This window comes from Trachymyrmex septentrionalis, unplaced genomic scaffold, assembly GCF_001594115.1.
Source record: "Trachymyrmex septentrionalis isolate Tsep2-gDNA-1 unplaced genomic scaffold, Tsep1.0 scaffold37, whole genome shotgun sequence".
In the NCBI taxonomy this organism is placed as follows: Eukaryota; Metazoa; Arthropoda; class Insecta; order Hymenoptera; family Formicidae; genus Trachymyrmex; species Trachymyrmex septentrionalis.
Genome location: NW_017305536.1, coordinates 8,818,244 through 8,834,144, shown reverse-complemented (window position 1 = coordinate 8,834,144; position 15,901 = coordinate 8,818,244). Strand labels below are relative to the sequence as shown.

At 28.8% G+C, this 15,901-nt stretch overlaps 3 protein-coding genes across 6 annotated transcripts in view; 1 reads left to right on the top strand and 2 right to left on the bottom strand.

Annotated features, from left to right (window-relative positions):
• LOC108750417 (iron-sulfur cluster assembly 2 homolog, mitochondrial) overlaps positions 1-512 on the bottom strand; it is a 1,607-nt gene extending 1,095 nt beyond the window's left edge. Inside the window, exons 1-2 of the mRNA XM_018489834.1 lie at positions 430-512; positions 50-60 (exon numbers count right to left, since the gene is read on the bottom strand). Of these exons, the coding sequence (XP_018345336.1) occupies positions 50-60; positions 430-506 (88 nt within the window). The 5' untranslated portion in view covers positions 507-512. The remainder of the gene's footprint in view (positions 1-49; positions 61-429) is intronic.
• A 1,939-nt stretch (positions 513-2,451) lies between these two features.
• Positions 2,452-5,989, top strand: LOC108750482 (beclin 1-associated autophagy-related key regulator). Of its 2 annotated transcripts, XM_018489943.1 has the most exons (9): positions 2,452-2,951; positions 3,152-3,257; positions 3,740-3,821; positions 3,895-4,132; positions 4,215-4,405; positions 4,481-4,637; positions 4,795-4,971; positions 5,059-5,182; positions 5,267-5,989. In XM_018489943.1, the coding sequence occupies exons 1-9, from the start codon at positions 2,755-2,757 to the stop codon at positions 5,414-5,416; spliced, it is 1,422 nt and encodes a 473-aa protein (XP_018345445.1). In that variant the 5' UTR covers positions 2,452-2,754; the 3' UTR covers positions 5,417-5,989. The 2 variants fall into 2 exon arrangements, with proteins under 2 accessions (XP_018345445.1, XP_018345444.1); XM_018489942.1 differs by having other exon boundaries at positions 5,059-5,989.
• A 1,864-nt stretch (positions 5,990-7,853) lies between these two features.
• LOC108750747 (protein phosphatase 1B) overlaps positions 7,854-15,901 on the bottom strand; it is a 13,049-nt gene continuing 5,001 nt past the window's right edge. For 2 of the 3 annotated variants that reach the window (XM_018490453.1, XM_018490454.1), the window contains exons 4-5: positions 14,947-15,061; positions 14,082-14,287 (exon numbers count right to left, since the gene is read on the bottom strand). In XM_018490453.1, coding sequence (XP_018345955.1) covers positions 14,203-14,287; positions 14,947-15,061 — 200 coding nt within the window. In that variant the 3' untranslated portion in view covers positions 14,082-14,202. Of the gene's footprint in view, positions 8,183-14,081; positions 14,288-14,946; positions 15,062-15,901 lie in introns of those variants that run through there. The other variant, XM_018490455.1, reaches the window with a different exon arrangement.

The window sequence follows — 15,901 nt, the reverse complement described above, 5'->3', positions numbered from 1 at the left end:
TTTTTAAATATTATATATATCTCTCTCCATTGGTTAATGGATCTTGTACCTTCAATCTCTCTTTAAGTTATATACCCGAATTCTAAAACTCAAATAATATGTAATTGCTGTCAAATTATTCTTCCTTCTTGATGAAATTAAATGATTTTTACTTTTATTATTAGCACATGATTCATATTAGTTATATAGTATATTTTTATTATTTTCTAATATTTTTCAATACAATTACAAATAAAATACATTTTTCCCTTGCAATACACATAAATATTTGTATTGAAATTCAAACAAAAAAAATATATATATAATACAGCACATTAAATATACAAAATTATATTGTCACATTTTATGGTAATAAAGTAACATGTTTACATATTATACAAAATGATTATGTTAGATTTAATGTGTTAAAAGAAAATAAATTTTACTCACGCCAACAATCGAGAGAAATACCGATTTGCTGCAAAATTTGAAGACAAACCCCACATGACATGGGTTAATTTCGCCATGTTTCCCAGTCGATATCAGCTGTTGAGTTAGTTCCAAATTTTGCCGCCAACTTTAAACTTTATTTACAAATAGTTACAGCGCTGCGTCGTTTATTTTTAGCGCCACATTTTCAAACTTCGTTTTTCTATCGTAGATCTTATTTCGACTAAGCACGCCTTGCAAGCATGAATCGTTATTAAAATTGGACAATCTCCAATTATATTCTAGTTAATATTGAGGCTTACGAAGTGCTATTTGACGATTTATATTTAAAGAGCAGAGAAAAACCTGAGAGAGGTCATTGCCAGCCTTTTTCCTGTTACCGTCGAAATCACACGTACATCCATTTTCAGTTTTGAGAACTACGTGACTATTTACATTTTTTAACTCATCTTTCCCTCTTCGCTATACGGTGTAAAATCATCTTTCGAAATTCGGAGTAATCGTGAATTAAAAATTCGGAGCAAAGTATTCGGTTACGGTTCAAGACTACTGGGGCCTGGAGAGCTCAGATCGGACGTCTTCGTATAAGCGTTAATCCCGTCTAAAATCGAAGTAATTGGCGAAAGAAGGAAAAACAAGTATTGTGTCTAAGTATTCGTAACGTATTTATATTTTGTAAGAAAGACTCGTGGAGTCCGTAAGCGAGAACGCCGTGTTAATAGAAGCGTGAGTGTTATAATAAAATCCGTTAAATAAAGTGTCTGATATTGTTCTATAAGATACGATTATCGCAGAAACTTCTTTTAATCGCCTATCCATTCAAACACCAGAGTTTATTTTCTATATCGCTTCCTTGGGAAACTCGAAAGAGTTTGAGGAATAGATCTCACAACCTTCAAGGGAGAAATCTTTTATATTTAAAGTCTCTTTAGTAAATTCCTTACAGACCCATTAAACTATCCCTCTTTTAGATAATCGGCACGTCTTCTATCCTGAGGATTTAGTACAGAGATGAACCACATCTACTTTCAACAATATGATTTTATCGATAGTATCAGAAAATGTATGTAGTCACGTAGTTCTCAAACTGAAAAAGGATGTACTGGCAGTAGTGTACGAGTGATTTCGACGATAACAGGAAAAAGGCCGGCATAGCCTCTCAGGGGCGCGATTCCGTAATTGTTTTACACGCCACCAACGAGATACTATTAAAGACTGTCAACCCTGGGCAAATTTTCGGCGGTATAAAAAGGGCCCGGAGATAATTGAAGAACGCTGACATCATCGACAATTGATATAGATTTACTATTATTAACATAAATATTTGGTTTATACATTATTAAATTCATGATTTTTTATTACATAAATGTTCCATAAATAAATATGCATACTTATAAAGCTATAATATTCTATATATTGCAGAAAAATTACCAATTTTTTCTCTGCAGTTATCATCTCTGTTGATAATCAAACTTTGATGATAGCACTGAAATCACAATTTTAAAGAAAAATCGAGTATTATTGAGTTCTAAACGCATAAATATGTCCATTAAACTAATAAATTATAAAATTAGTACAATATTATCAGTTTTTAACTCTTAATTACTTCAATATTCACAACTCCGTAAGAATGTCGGTCTTTAATAGTATCTCGTCGGTGTACACGCCTACTAACAGTTGTCGGTATCATTGCGCAGCTTTTTCACCATAAAATATCTGCGCTACGACACTAACAACTGTCATGTAAAGATAGTTACGGAATCGCGCCCCAGGTTTCTCTTTGGTGTGACAAAACGCGCGGTACTAGATTTAAAAAAAAAAAAAAGAACATCTCCAAGGAGGACAAGAAAATTAAAATAATATCATATTAAGCGAATTATGACGGAAAAATAACATGAATTCGTTCAAAATTAATAATCGATCAATATGACATTAAATTGATATTGTTTTGACTTTAAGAGTTCTTCTTTCTTTAAATTTCCGTAAACGAAAAAAAAAAGGAAAAAAAGCAACATTCTCTGCACGTCGAACGATATTGGCTGGAAATCATCGCGTGACGTCATTGACGTCAACGTGAAAGAGACAAAGCGAGAACGAAGCAGAACGGGAGTTCTTAAAGAGTGGAGGAAAGGATTCGCGGCACGGCGCGGCGCGGCGGCACAAGTAAATAATCGCGGATCAGCTGATGAGGGACAACACAACAATACAAGTTAGTCGGAGGACGAGGAGGAGGGTCCGTCGTTTTCTCACTACTGTTGCTACTGCTGCTTGCTGCTATTGTTGCTGCTACTGCTGTCACCGTCATCGCTGTCGCTGCTGCTGGTTATGGCGACGAGTAGTTCCGACGGCTCCTGCACCGCGCCCGCGGATTTCCAGCTCTCGTCCGAGCTGGAGGACGCGTCCAGTCGTCTGAGCATGAATCTGTTCAAGTGCCCATTGTGCCAAAACAGTCGTCGGATTTTTTACTGCCGCCAGTGCATCCAGAATGGGGATTTTATACATTCGAACACCTATTCCGAACGGTGCGTCTTATTTTTCTTTTTTTCTTGTCAAGAACGCAATGGCTTGTTGTTTTTTTTTTCTCTTTTTTTTTTTGCGTGTTTAGATCTGACCAAGTCCATGGAACGTATTATTTCTAAAAATATGGTAGCTATCTTTAAGAGCAATGTCGCGTTGGAAACACATTTTAGGTAGTTGTAAGTTATAATTACTGATGATTCAGGTTCGCGGATAAACAAGTGCGACTGGTACGGCTGAAGGCTGCTAGAGCCCAGCTAGAAGAGAAGTGTATGAAGGCTCTGGAGAGGCACAAGCAGAGAGATAAACTGGTACCATAATCAAAATAAATAATTCTCTTCTGTTCTAAACTATAATTTAGTCTTCCTAGAACTTTCTGTTCTAAACTGAACTAAAACTCTCTTTAATTTAATTCTTTTCTGTTCTAAAGTTTCTATCCATTGATCTATTCTCTTTTCAGCTGAATTTTTTTATCCCATTCATCTTCTTTTTCTCTCCATATTAAAAAGAAAAGAAGAAAAGATGAACGATACATGTTCAGCTGAAAAGAACAGATCTAATATGTAAAGAGACACTTGTTTATAAATACATATTTATTTTAATATGTGAGAACGAAGAAATTTCCTGCAGACAGTTGGTCTTTTTAATATAATTAAACGAAGATGTTATACAGAAAATTATCATGTAATTTGGACAAATATATATAATTGTGCAATCATCAAGTAAAATATTTTCTTATACAATATGTTTATTTAGTGATATAATATCTCATATTTTGAATTTGTAATTTCAGATTTGTGATATAAATACATGTAAAGAAAGAGTGAGACTACTGCAGTCTCTAGTAAATGAAACAAGACAAAGTATCAATAGAGGTAAGACTTAAAATTTGTACCTAATATAGTACTTGTTTGAATTATCTCTTTTATTAATTACTTAATTTTTTAGGTAATCAACGTCTGAATGTTTTGAAAGATGTCAACTCTCAGTTGACTCTTCGAGTGCCACGGCACGAGGATAGAATAGAGAAATTACATCGATATGTTAATGGCTTGAAAGTTAAGCAGGAGAAACAGAGAGAAGTTGTGGATAGAAAAAGGGAGCAACTAAAGAAAGTTATTAGAACTGCTACCAAGCAGTTAATTCAGTATATTTTTCCTTTATCTAAGGTCCAACCAAATAGAAGGTATTAGAAATATAAACATAAAAGTGATATAGAATTGTTAAAAGCTCTTCAAGATTGTTAATATTACGGATATTATTTATAGTTTGTGCAGCAGCGAGGACAGCGATAGTGCCACCTCGGATATTCTTACTAGCGCATTAGCGGATGCATCAGGTACGTCATATGTACGGGGTAGATGGATTAACGAGAAAGAAAGTTCTTTGGAAATTCATCATTCTATTGTTGAACCAACGTTACCAGCGACAGGAGACTACAGCGCTTATTCTCTTTGGAGTAATTGTTTTTATTTTCATATTAGTTAGTGACATTACATCTAAGTATACATAAGTGTAAATGTATTATGTTTAGTTGCGGCAAATAAAGATGGAGTGCCAGGTGCGAATAAGGAAAACGCAATGCACAATCCAGCGTATAATATTAGTGCTGCTTTGACATACGCTACGCAACTGGTTAATGTTCTTGCCTATTATGTTAATATAAAATTACCATATAAACTTACTTGTGGGTACGCATTAAGAATATAATTATATATACTACTTGCAAACATTCATAAAGTGATATTTTTTATCTATTTTTGTTAGGTGTAGATAATGTAATGTACGAGCACATCTTAACAACAAATTGTGTGAGATATTTTCTTCATCTTGACTATATTTTTTCAGAGAATTTTGCGGGAATGAATTGTCGGACCAAAAATTTGCTAGGAAAGTGGCAAGACTAAATAGTAACGTGTTACATTTGTGTCTTACACAAAATACCAAAATAGAAGTTTTAAATCCTATGCATACATTGCAAAACCTAATGCATTTGCTCAATACTGAAATTAGTGATCTCGGAAGGTAATTCGTAATAATTTTATTAATCTTAACAGATTAGAAACGAATTCGTAAATTTATAATTACATATCCATATATTATATATCATAGAATTGGACCAATGGAAGTTGATCCGTCTGTAATAGCACAACTTCACAATCAGTTAGTTCCCGATTTGGAAAATAGTGATGATTCAGCTTCGGACGAAGAAGATTTGTGTTGGGGATGGGAAGCTGTAAGTTATGTATGCTTCTATAATGAATTTCAAGCAATAGGAACACGATTATTGATGGATACTAGTTCATGGCATTATATGCAGGTACCAAGTATTGCTTGTCCTGAAATGGCAGTACTGTCTTCTGCGATGATTAGTCAACAATCTTCTAGTACGCAAGAACATCAGAGTGTCGCTGGTGGTTTGGTAACAAGTATCGCCTCAATTTGGCGAGGTTGGACTAATAATAAGTAACTTTTCTTTTAATTGGTAAGTTTCTTTCAATATAAGCACATTTACAGTATATTTCGAATTCTTCAAATCAAAGGGTAGAAACTCTGGAGAGGTCCTTTGAAATAAAAATAATATTTATATAATAATATTTATATATTGCGGAGGAGAGCATGGATGTGATTTTGAAATCAACATGTAAATATGTGACTTTATTAACTTACGCGTGACACTCAAAGTAGTTCAAATACGCTGTGACAGATTCCGTTAGATCTGATATCTAACTTAGCTCGAATTTAAAGTAACTAGAGAAGGATTAATAAACTGGCTGTTTAATAAATTTACAGATATTTTATATTTCAATTGCACTATGAAAATAGATTAGATTGTGATATATTAAGTGATGTATACTAATGGTCTATAAAACAAAATGTATGTTAATTAGCACAGTATGCTGATATAGAATTTATTATGGTAGAACATATAAATATGCAATGACTGCCTTTTTATGCTCATCGCCTTTGCTGCGATTATGTATGTATACAAATGAGATATGCTTCCCTCTTAAATGTCATTAATATATTTTATATTGCGGAATTCACACTTGATGCAAAATCAGCATTAAAATCTGATCAAATTGTACATATAAAAGTTTTCGAACATACCTTGGAATTGTAATTAAACTTTAACTATTTTTTGTTTGCAACAAAAACTTTGATTGCAGTGATGCATTTATTGCTACATATTAATACTGAATAAGTTAATATATTTATTTCATATGTTAAATGAATAATCGTATAATATTTTGGTAGCTTTGATTTTGATAAACTTGAAGAATATATGTATATTATATTATTTATTATATATGAAAGACTATTGTGTAACGTTATACATATTTTTAATATATAGCATAAAAATAGAATTTATTAAGCATTTTATACTTAATAGTATAAGAGGAAATTATTGTAAAGTGCATTACGTTAGCTGATTTTATTACATTAAGTGTGCAAATGAAAGCATTGATAAATAGTATTGTGGTCATTATAGAATATATGATCATCCATAAGAAACTAGTACACAATTCTACAAAATGCTTTCTGAGAAATATTTATCATCAGACAATTCTTATAAATCGAGTCACTTATTTAGTAAGAATAAAAAACATGAAAAAGATGTTGTGGATAGACAAATAGACTAATTCATCATTAAATAATTTTCTTATGTATATATCCAATTTTCTAAATAAATGTTACGTTTTATGAACATGTGACAGCTAGGGAAAGAAAAAAATTTCACAAATAGACAAACTACAATATTGAAATGTTAACAAACATAAATTCTATATATTAATAATTTAGCACAATTGTATACATCTTATTTATCAACGTATATGTGTGTTTATATAATTACTTTGACGTGATTGTATGTTAAGCATTAAATCAGGCGTTACCAGTACATTTTAAATTAGATATTTAAGTTAAACTATAATGGCAGATTTGAATCATAAAGCGCAACAATTTAAATCACATTTTTGGAAATGTACAACAATAAAATACATGAAATAGTGTAAGTACTTCATACATATGCGTGGATGGGCGAATATACAGTTTTTATCTTATAATCTATAAAATGGCTATGTTTTATCTGAACAAAGATACATTGTGATACCTCGAATAAACTAGGATCTGTTTTTTTATTGTTATTACTGTATATTTAAGTAATATCAATAAGAAAAATCGCATACTTTTTAAATATTAACGATATGCCCATACCATTTTAGATCTTTTGTATCATCTTCAATATTTTGGAATAAACATATAAAAATAATTTGTGTAGCACATTGTATTCGTACACGTAAATACATATATATATTAATGAACAGGATATCTAAACGAGCTAACACAGGCAATTCTAAGAAATAGAAGTATGCCAGATAAGTAAATCTTATATAATAGGAAAAGGGATATATATGACAGTTTCGATTTCTATTTTTATATAAAAAACAAAGTTTATTTTATTTACGATCGAATAAAATTGTTTTAATTGCATAAGAAGTGCAACACAACTAAATATAAAAAAAATTAACTGTGCTTTGAAGATCCTATTATGCATACAATCATACAGCGATATTAAGTGAAGAATACATCAATTTCTACAATTACATAATATACATTGTGTGAATTATGCTACGTTCAATTTCCCATTAAAATAAACTTAAATATAATTTTATATATATCAATCCAAAGAAATATATATGTATGTATATGTATATTAATTCTAGAATAGCTTTTTTGAAGTTAGCAATATATTAGGTTTCTAATTTACTAATCAATAGTAGCCTTACGGTAATTTAACATTTTTACATAATTATACCAGTTATTTATGTAGCATAATTTTACTTCAAAGTTATGATTATCTTTGTTAAGAGATTGATAAAATTTTATTTAAAAATACATATCGTATGAAGTTGTTTCGTGTATAATTCAATGTATAAAAGGAGTAAAAAAATGTATGTTTGAGATATATATTAAAAGAATTTTCCCAATTTTTCTCCGTTTTATCCTTAATTGAAAAAAAATGCTTTGTTTCTTTATCACGCGTAAATGTAACAATTCAAAAAAGAAACTGACATTAATAATCAATTACCACTCTGCACAGTCTCTGCTCATGTAGTATTCCATAATGATGATAGATATTTCATTTTCACCACTTTTGGATTGGCCAGTCTATTGCAATTTCGTATGTATGAAATTGTATACGTAATTGCATACATTAACTGCTCTGTGAATTCTGTAAGCATATCATTATATAGTACTTTAATTTTTGCACATACATCTTTTCCTGGAGATTTAACAATCATGCGTATATGTATACATTATCTTGTTTCTTGTAGATACATATTTTTTATTAAATATTTTCGAACTAATTTGACAAATTATTATATATAGATATGAAAATTTTTATATGATTTCTTATAGACAAATGTAATTGTGTACAGTTTTGTGTTAAATATTAAAAATTGTACATATTTTTTTGTCTATAAGACATAATAAGAAAATATAACAATAACGATATTACATAACCGACATTATATGACCAATACTTATATTTAAACTTCTTAAATTTTTATTTTTCGATTTGAAATTTGACTTCAAAATTATTAATCTAATTTTGACTGTTTCTTTGACTGTTTAACATTTTATTTATATTTTTAAATATATTTAGTTTTCAATAATTTTATAACTTGTTATATATATTACTGATATACATAAATATATTAACAATACCACTATATAATATCCTTAATATTGCAAATAAATAATATAAATTACATACTTACATGCATTGGAATATCATCAATGATGATTGATTAAAACATTATTACAATATTATTAATTTATCATCTTGAAATATTAATAACATCACGATGTTATTTATTATATCACAAATATAATATAAAACTTGATTTCTAATTATAATCACGTAAATCAAATATCACAAAAATATCAGAAAAAAAAATAAAACACTGCATGTTAAACAGATTGTTGAAAGACACGATATAAGAAAATAATATTTAATCAGATATCTATCTAAAGAAAAAATAATTCAGTGCGCCTCTTTTCTTATACTTTAAAAAATAATGTTCAAATATTAAATATTCTTAAATAGAAAATGTAACTCCAGCTTTATTCTCTTAATATACTATTTTGCAGTTCTCTTCCAATAAATAAAATATCGCTTTTTTATAAGCTAATAATACGGAGATAATACACGTGTACATTTCAATCATGCAGAAAAAAACACTACATAATTATAAAGTGGTATTGTCTAAAGATAAATATCAGAATATTAAATATAGATTTCTGAAAATATGTTACAAAGTATTAGACATCGGATATTTATTTATCGACTCATTATTGACAATATCAATAGCATATTTCTAGGGAAAACGTATTTATCAATTAATAAAAAACATAATATATATAATATCAATATAAAACATATATATAATATTAATACAAAAAAATATACTGAACTTTTTATTGAACTTTATATTAGAAATTCTGATCACTTCGTTCTTTACGCTCTAATTATCTTTATCTTCTTATTATGGAAGTAATAATTGATAACTTCATGTTTCACTGGGGTACTCTATATGGATTTTTTGTAATTAATCACAATGATACTACGATTACAATACAATTTTTCATCGTAAAAAAATAAGTTTCGTGAATATTTGGTATATCAGGCATTCGTTTGTTTGTGCAAGACGATTGTCGGTTTACCATGTTATCCGATCTCTTCCTCTCTATTTTTTTATTTATAAAAGAAACATATTATTTAGGATGGAACAATTAAAATAAAATAATCCAAATTCATTGTGGTAGCGATGTAATACCTAACGAGGTATTTTATATTCAATAGCTTGGAAATAGGTGAAATGTTAGAAATTACATATATACGCTTACTTATAGCGAAAAACGAAAGACTTGTTCCCATCAAATCATTTTAATTATGCGTATTATGTACAATAAACATAGACAAGTATTGTACAATCATGTCGACGATTTTCTACACACGACAATAATAATATATCTAAAATAGTAGCGTTATACCGCATTTAAAACGCCAAAATTTTGCAGTATACGACAGGCGCTTATTGTAAGATCTTAACTTCCTTTTTCGTCTTCTTAACTCTGTCTGTATATTTTAAACGCCGCATAAAAATGTGTGTTAATACTAAAGCTTCCATTTTAAAAACAACAGTACATGATTTCAATCTTTTACGATTTTCTCTTATTAATTAAATTAGAAAAAAGAAGGTTAAGTAGAGGCTGTAACAAAATTTTAACAGCTGTTATTAAGCTTGGTCAGTGAGGATCTGTGTGTGTCCCTTGGCAGACTTGTGCTCTGGCTCAATAGAAGAATAAAGAAAGGCTAAAGACTTCACAAGAATAAAAAATAATTTGTGATAGATTAGTGTCGTGGTACAAAACATTTTTTCGAATTCATTAAGAAAAATTTCCAAATGAAATTAAATAAATGTTTAAGGTTATTTCTTACTACGAAAATAGCATTATACAATAATGATTTAATTCATCCGAAGAAATATGATACAGATATTAAAAAAGAAAGGATCTCTCAAGTGATATGGATCATATAGCATTCATGTAGCATTAATATAATTAGTGCATACTACGAGAAATCTGTTTATATTTGATACTAATTCTTGCAAAAATTTCAAAAGTTCAACGATTATAATTATAGTTTTAAAATGAAATAATAGGATATATACGATGTTACAACAGTTTCCCAACGATAAAATTATAAGTTATAAGTTTTTTTTACAATCCTTAATAAATACGTAATTAATTAATTAAAATTGTGAATGACATTTAAAACAATTACAAGATCACAAAAAGAAATAAATGCAGTATCATAGCTGTTCCATCACTACGATTATGCCAATTGAACTTAATTGACGTATAATGTTATATAACAGTGACATTAATAAAATACTATTTTTTCTGTCTTTATGAAAACATATTTTTCACAATTTTTTTCTCTAATAATCCCATTCTGTATATGTTCTAAATATACACACAATATTGAAATGTTAAAAGAATATAGATACTGAAACATTTGTAAAATTTTCATATAATTGTTTCTCTTGCAAATTTTATAAAATTTGACTCAATGTGTATAACATGGATTATATTCAATACGCAGAATAAGACTATATGTAAAAAAAGTTAGTACAAAAAGATGATAATCCATCCATGTTAAAATTCCAAATTTTTATGAAGTAAATAGTTTGCATTAACAATGTAAATGATTAGTATGTTCGTAAATTTAAATTAATATTACATATTATATGCCATCAAATATTTAATTTTTCATTTAAAAGCATATTTGTACAATTCTACAAACTGTTTGCAATACGAGTTGAAAACACATACCATTAATATGGGCGTTATATCATTGTCACTAGATGAGGCACGGAAAGCTCAGCAAAAGGAGATATTCAGCTATATCAAACTATTTTTATGAATCCGTAGTCTAGATACACGCTATATGTTACTAACTAGACTTCAATCACTTCAAGAAATTATAAAGCTTCACGTATATCTGTAATATGTTTATTCTGTAATTCACAATCTTGTGAAAATCTAATACTTTGTGTAGCTTTTGTTAAATTTTTGTTAAACGAATTAAAAAATTATATTATTATTATGATTAATAGGTCGTGAAAATTTGTGAGATTTTCATATGGCTAGCCACTACGCTTGAATGATCCAAGTTGCGTTATTTCTTTTTTTTTTGTTTTAAAATAGAAGAAAGGTCTTGCTCATATTCAACGAAGATGATTATAGATAATTGCATCAGCCCTATTCATCTCAGTATTGCTCGTCTGGAAAAATCCATCTAAATCCAGCTAAATCTTATAAATTTTCGCGTCCTATTGATCAGATTAGAAAGAAAAAATTTGAAGTACCAGCGAAATATATTAGTATCTTCACAGTTCCATTTAATGAGACATCGTTAGTAAAAATAGAGGGTTAATTCGTTCTCTGTATAAGATTTATATATTTTTATATTTCTAATATATTACTTTAAAAAAACGGGTAATAGATTGAGTGTTAACTTTGTTAGTTTCAGGACATTTCTTTTTATAACCAGAAACGGTAATATACTTTGGTACATGTATACTTCATCGTATGCACGAGGATGGCCTTGATGTATAATTTCCACTTTCTCCAGAAGATGTGTGATTTTATGTGCGTGGAAAATGATTATAAAAATCGAAGGATGTTTGATATGCGTTATTCCACTATTCATAAAGCTGATTTATATATTTATACATATATATGTGTTAGTGGTAAATGTTTTACTTTATCATTGTTGATTGAATTTGTATACAATGTATTTAAATTACAAATTCAATAATATATTTACTGTATATAATATATTTCCGAATATATATTAAATACAATAGTTTAATCTATTATGATTGTGAATAGCCAAATATGAAATTTATGAAATAATATTACAGGAAACTAAACTCAAGGCCTCCTCGCCAAGTGCGTTAAGTTCTCATTTTTTTAATTACTTGAAGAAAATATCAGTACACTGTTTATCAGACAACTCTTCTGTGTGTATGTGTGTGTGTGTGTGTGTGTGTGTGTGTGTGCGCGCGCGCGCGCGCGCGCGTGTGTATGTACAGGACTGATAATTTTAAAACTAAGTAATCAGTTCCCTACTCTTCTCATATAAAAAGTTTCCGTATTCTGCGAAGTACGCTGGACTGATATTTCCATAAACATCGGAACTGATTATAAATGAAAAGTAGGAAATACTAATCAGAGAAGTAGATATATATTCTGAGCGCTAATTTTTTTCCTAGATCTACAAAAATATATAATTATATATCGCAATATTATGCATTTTTTATCAACATGGCAAGAGGGCATGACAGAAATACTTTACTAAATTCTTATTAAATTCCATAAAAATCTCGCTTCATGATGTATTACGAATGTATCGTAATACAGAAATTTTTGTACAGTTCTGAGGAAAATACATTTTTGATGAAGATAACGTTAAATCTTGTTTGCGTGTGAAAGAGCTACGCAAGCGGTATAAAATGTATAGTAGTATTGTGCAAATTTCACAGTAATTAAATATTTAAGGATATCATTTTTTTTTAAAGTACCTCCAAATAAATGCATACACAATAACATATCATGCTCTCTACATTTTTTTACATATTTATATTATATTAAAACTTACACCTTGATTAGTTTTATTATCTAGTTTTCCATTTTTATTCCAGCTTGTACATCTAATTTTTAATTTAACATCTGTTTAACCCTCTGCTTATAATATAACTGAAATATAAACAATTTTTATTCCCCAAAATGAAAAAGAAATTTATAAAATCCAACACACAATGTGTGATAATTATAAAAAACTATTAAATGGTAAAAAAGTCAAAGATCAATTGGGATTATTTGTAAAGTACATAACACAATTTTTACATTTTCTCCTGAAATATGCCATCAATCATAAAAATATTTTCTTATATCTGTATATCAAGTATTTGTTTGTTCGACTTTCTCAATATTCTAAGTAAAATATTCAAAACGATAGAAGTGCGTATTAAAATTAAAAGTAAATATTTATATAATTATCCTTAGTCCCTTTGTAATTGATATTTCACTTGTACTATTATTCCATTAAAATTATTAACTGGCTTAATCTGCAAATTAATAATTTGCACAAAATAGTGGAACTTAGTTAAGTATGTTCACTATCGATACAGCGCACTTAAGTTTCAGCCATTTTTCCAAAATAAATCTTTCGACAAAAATATATATTCCTTAAATAGATACATAACCCCGGATAATATTTCAATGTCTGTTGCGATTACTAAAGTTGATGAATAAGGAAACTTTTGTATAGCTTGAGTTTTTAAACAAATAGTATAGATAGATGGATAGAAACACTTACAAAAGTACATAATATTTAATTAATTTACGCACTAATTTACGTTGCCAATCGTGGGTCACTTGTAGAAGTCTACTAATTATATGCTTTATGAGACTTACGAAACTTAGTTCTCTTAAGATTCACCAATTTATAATACATCGTAAATTTTTTTTAACATTGATAGGATTTTCTTACATTAGGGATTACTATTCAAATAAATGTGTCCACGGTAAATTCTGCATCTTTATATGAATATGGAACATGTCTTATTATTATATAATTGTACATTTGATGCAGTTTAGAAAACGATCGAGGGTTAGTTATGTCAAAGGGATGTATCCAACACTTACAGAATGCGCTTTGCTGGGACACATTTCTCGAAACATTTTCTCAATAAATGGTTGCCTGAAAGGAAAAGAAATATAATATGATCGTTGCACATTATGAAATTTTTGAGAATAAATACTAATAATTCAGGTACATTTAGAGAAGGTCAAGTATAAAATTATTGGGCTCATGACGGAAATCTAATTATATTCTGGAATCTAGCCAAATTGGTAGAAGACTGTCGATTCGGTTGTATTTGGTAGTATCAACGCTAACATTACCGTGATCTCACTATGAAAATCGTTAAAAGTCTATTCTCAATTTCTATTAAAAGATATAACTAAATATTAAATATACTCCAAAATGTCGTTTTAAAACAGTTATGTATGTACATGTACATGTTATGTAAGTATGAGTCATCTTTCCTAAATTAAAATTATGTAATACTTCACTATACAGAAACTAACCCTTTTAAGTTTTTAATAATGATTGGCAATAAAACAAAAAATACTTTTTACTAAGAACTTTGATTCTAGTTTAATGAGATAATTTGCCGCGTAAGTAGAATATTTATCTTACAACTGTCAAAAATTTTCTTCACTAAGATAGGACTATTCTTTTAGATCGAAAAATAATAATCCAATCAGCACGAAGAAAACTTTTAAGAGTTACAAACTAAACAAACTGAACACGGTCTATTATTTCTAAAAATCGTGTTTTAATGTTGCTAAACTTACTTAGCATGAAGACCACCACCAGGAGGCAGATAAGGAAAATGATCGCTTCCTCTAAGAAGTTCCAACATTTTTAGATAATCAAATTCACTCTTGTCCTCCTCTTGGGCGACTATTTCTACAAATATAGAAGAAAAATATTAAAGTAACTTAGATATTTTTCGTTAAAAAATTATTAAACTTATAAAAATTATTAACTTATCAATTTATAAATAATATAATAGCTAATTATGTGGTTTTCTTAGATTATGTGCAATTCTAAATGCAACTATCCAAACATACGCTTAACAAAATGTGCTTGATATATGATTCAATATTATCAAATTTATAATTCAAATTTTCCATAGACGTAGCAATAGAAATTATCTGCTTTCTCACTGTTATTTTATACATTCATATATAATTATAAGTGTACATTTTTATACATATTCCTCTTTATTAATAATAAATAAGAAAAACGTGATAATCTATTGAAAAAATATAAACTATGTTTGTACATCCCAATTTATAATACAATAATACGATGATTTTTTTACATGCATTTTGTCAAGATGCTTGCGAGAATATAATTAGCAAATGTAGAATAATTAGCAGATATCGAGATATACACACACACGCGCATATACAACACAATTGTATACATGCATCTACTTAGGACTGGAAGAGTACATTACATTTTGTACATTACATTTCTTATGGAAACATACTCTTGTCTTAAGTAGATACATTTTAGTCAAGCTTTCAAATATATAATGCAAATTGTCCACCTCTGGAATTGTATATCCTTTGGATATTATGAAAAAAAAAAGAAAAAGATATCTGCTGCAATGTTCCTCCATAAGAAATGCATTGCTATTAAAGTTGATATCAAAAATAGATAACAGACAATGTTAGATTCTCGTAAGAAAATTTGCACCTACCTTATGACACGGTTTAGATGAACTTTAAAAGAGGAACA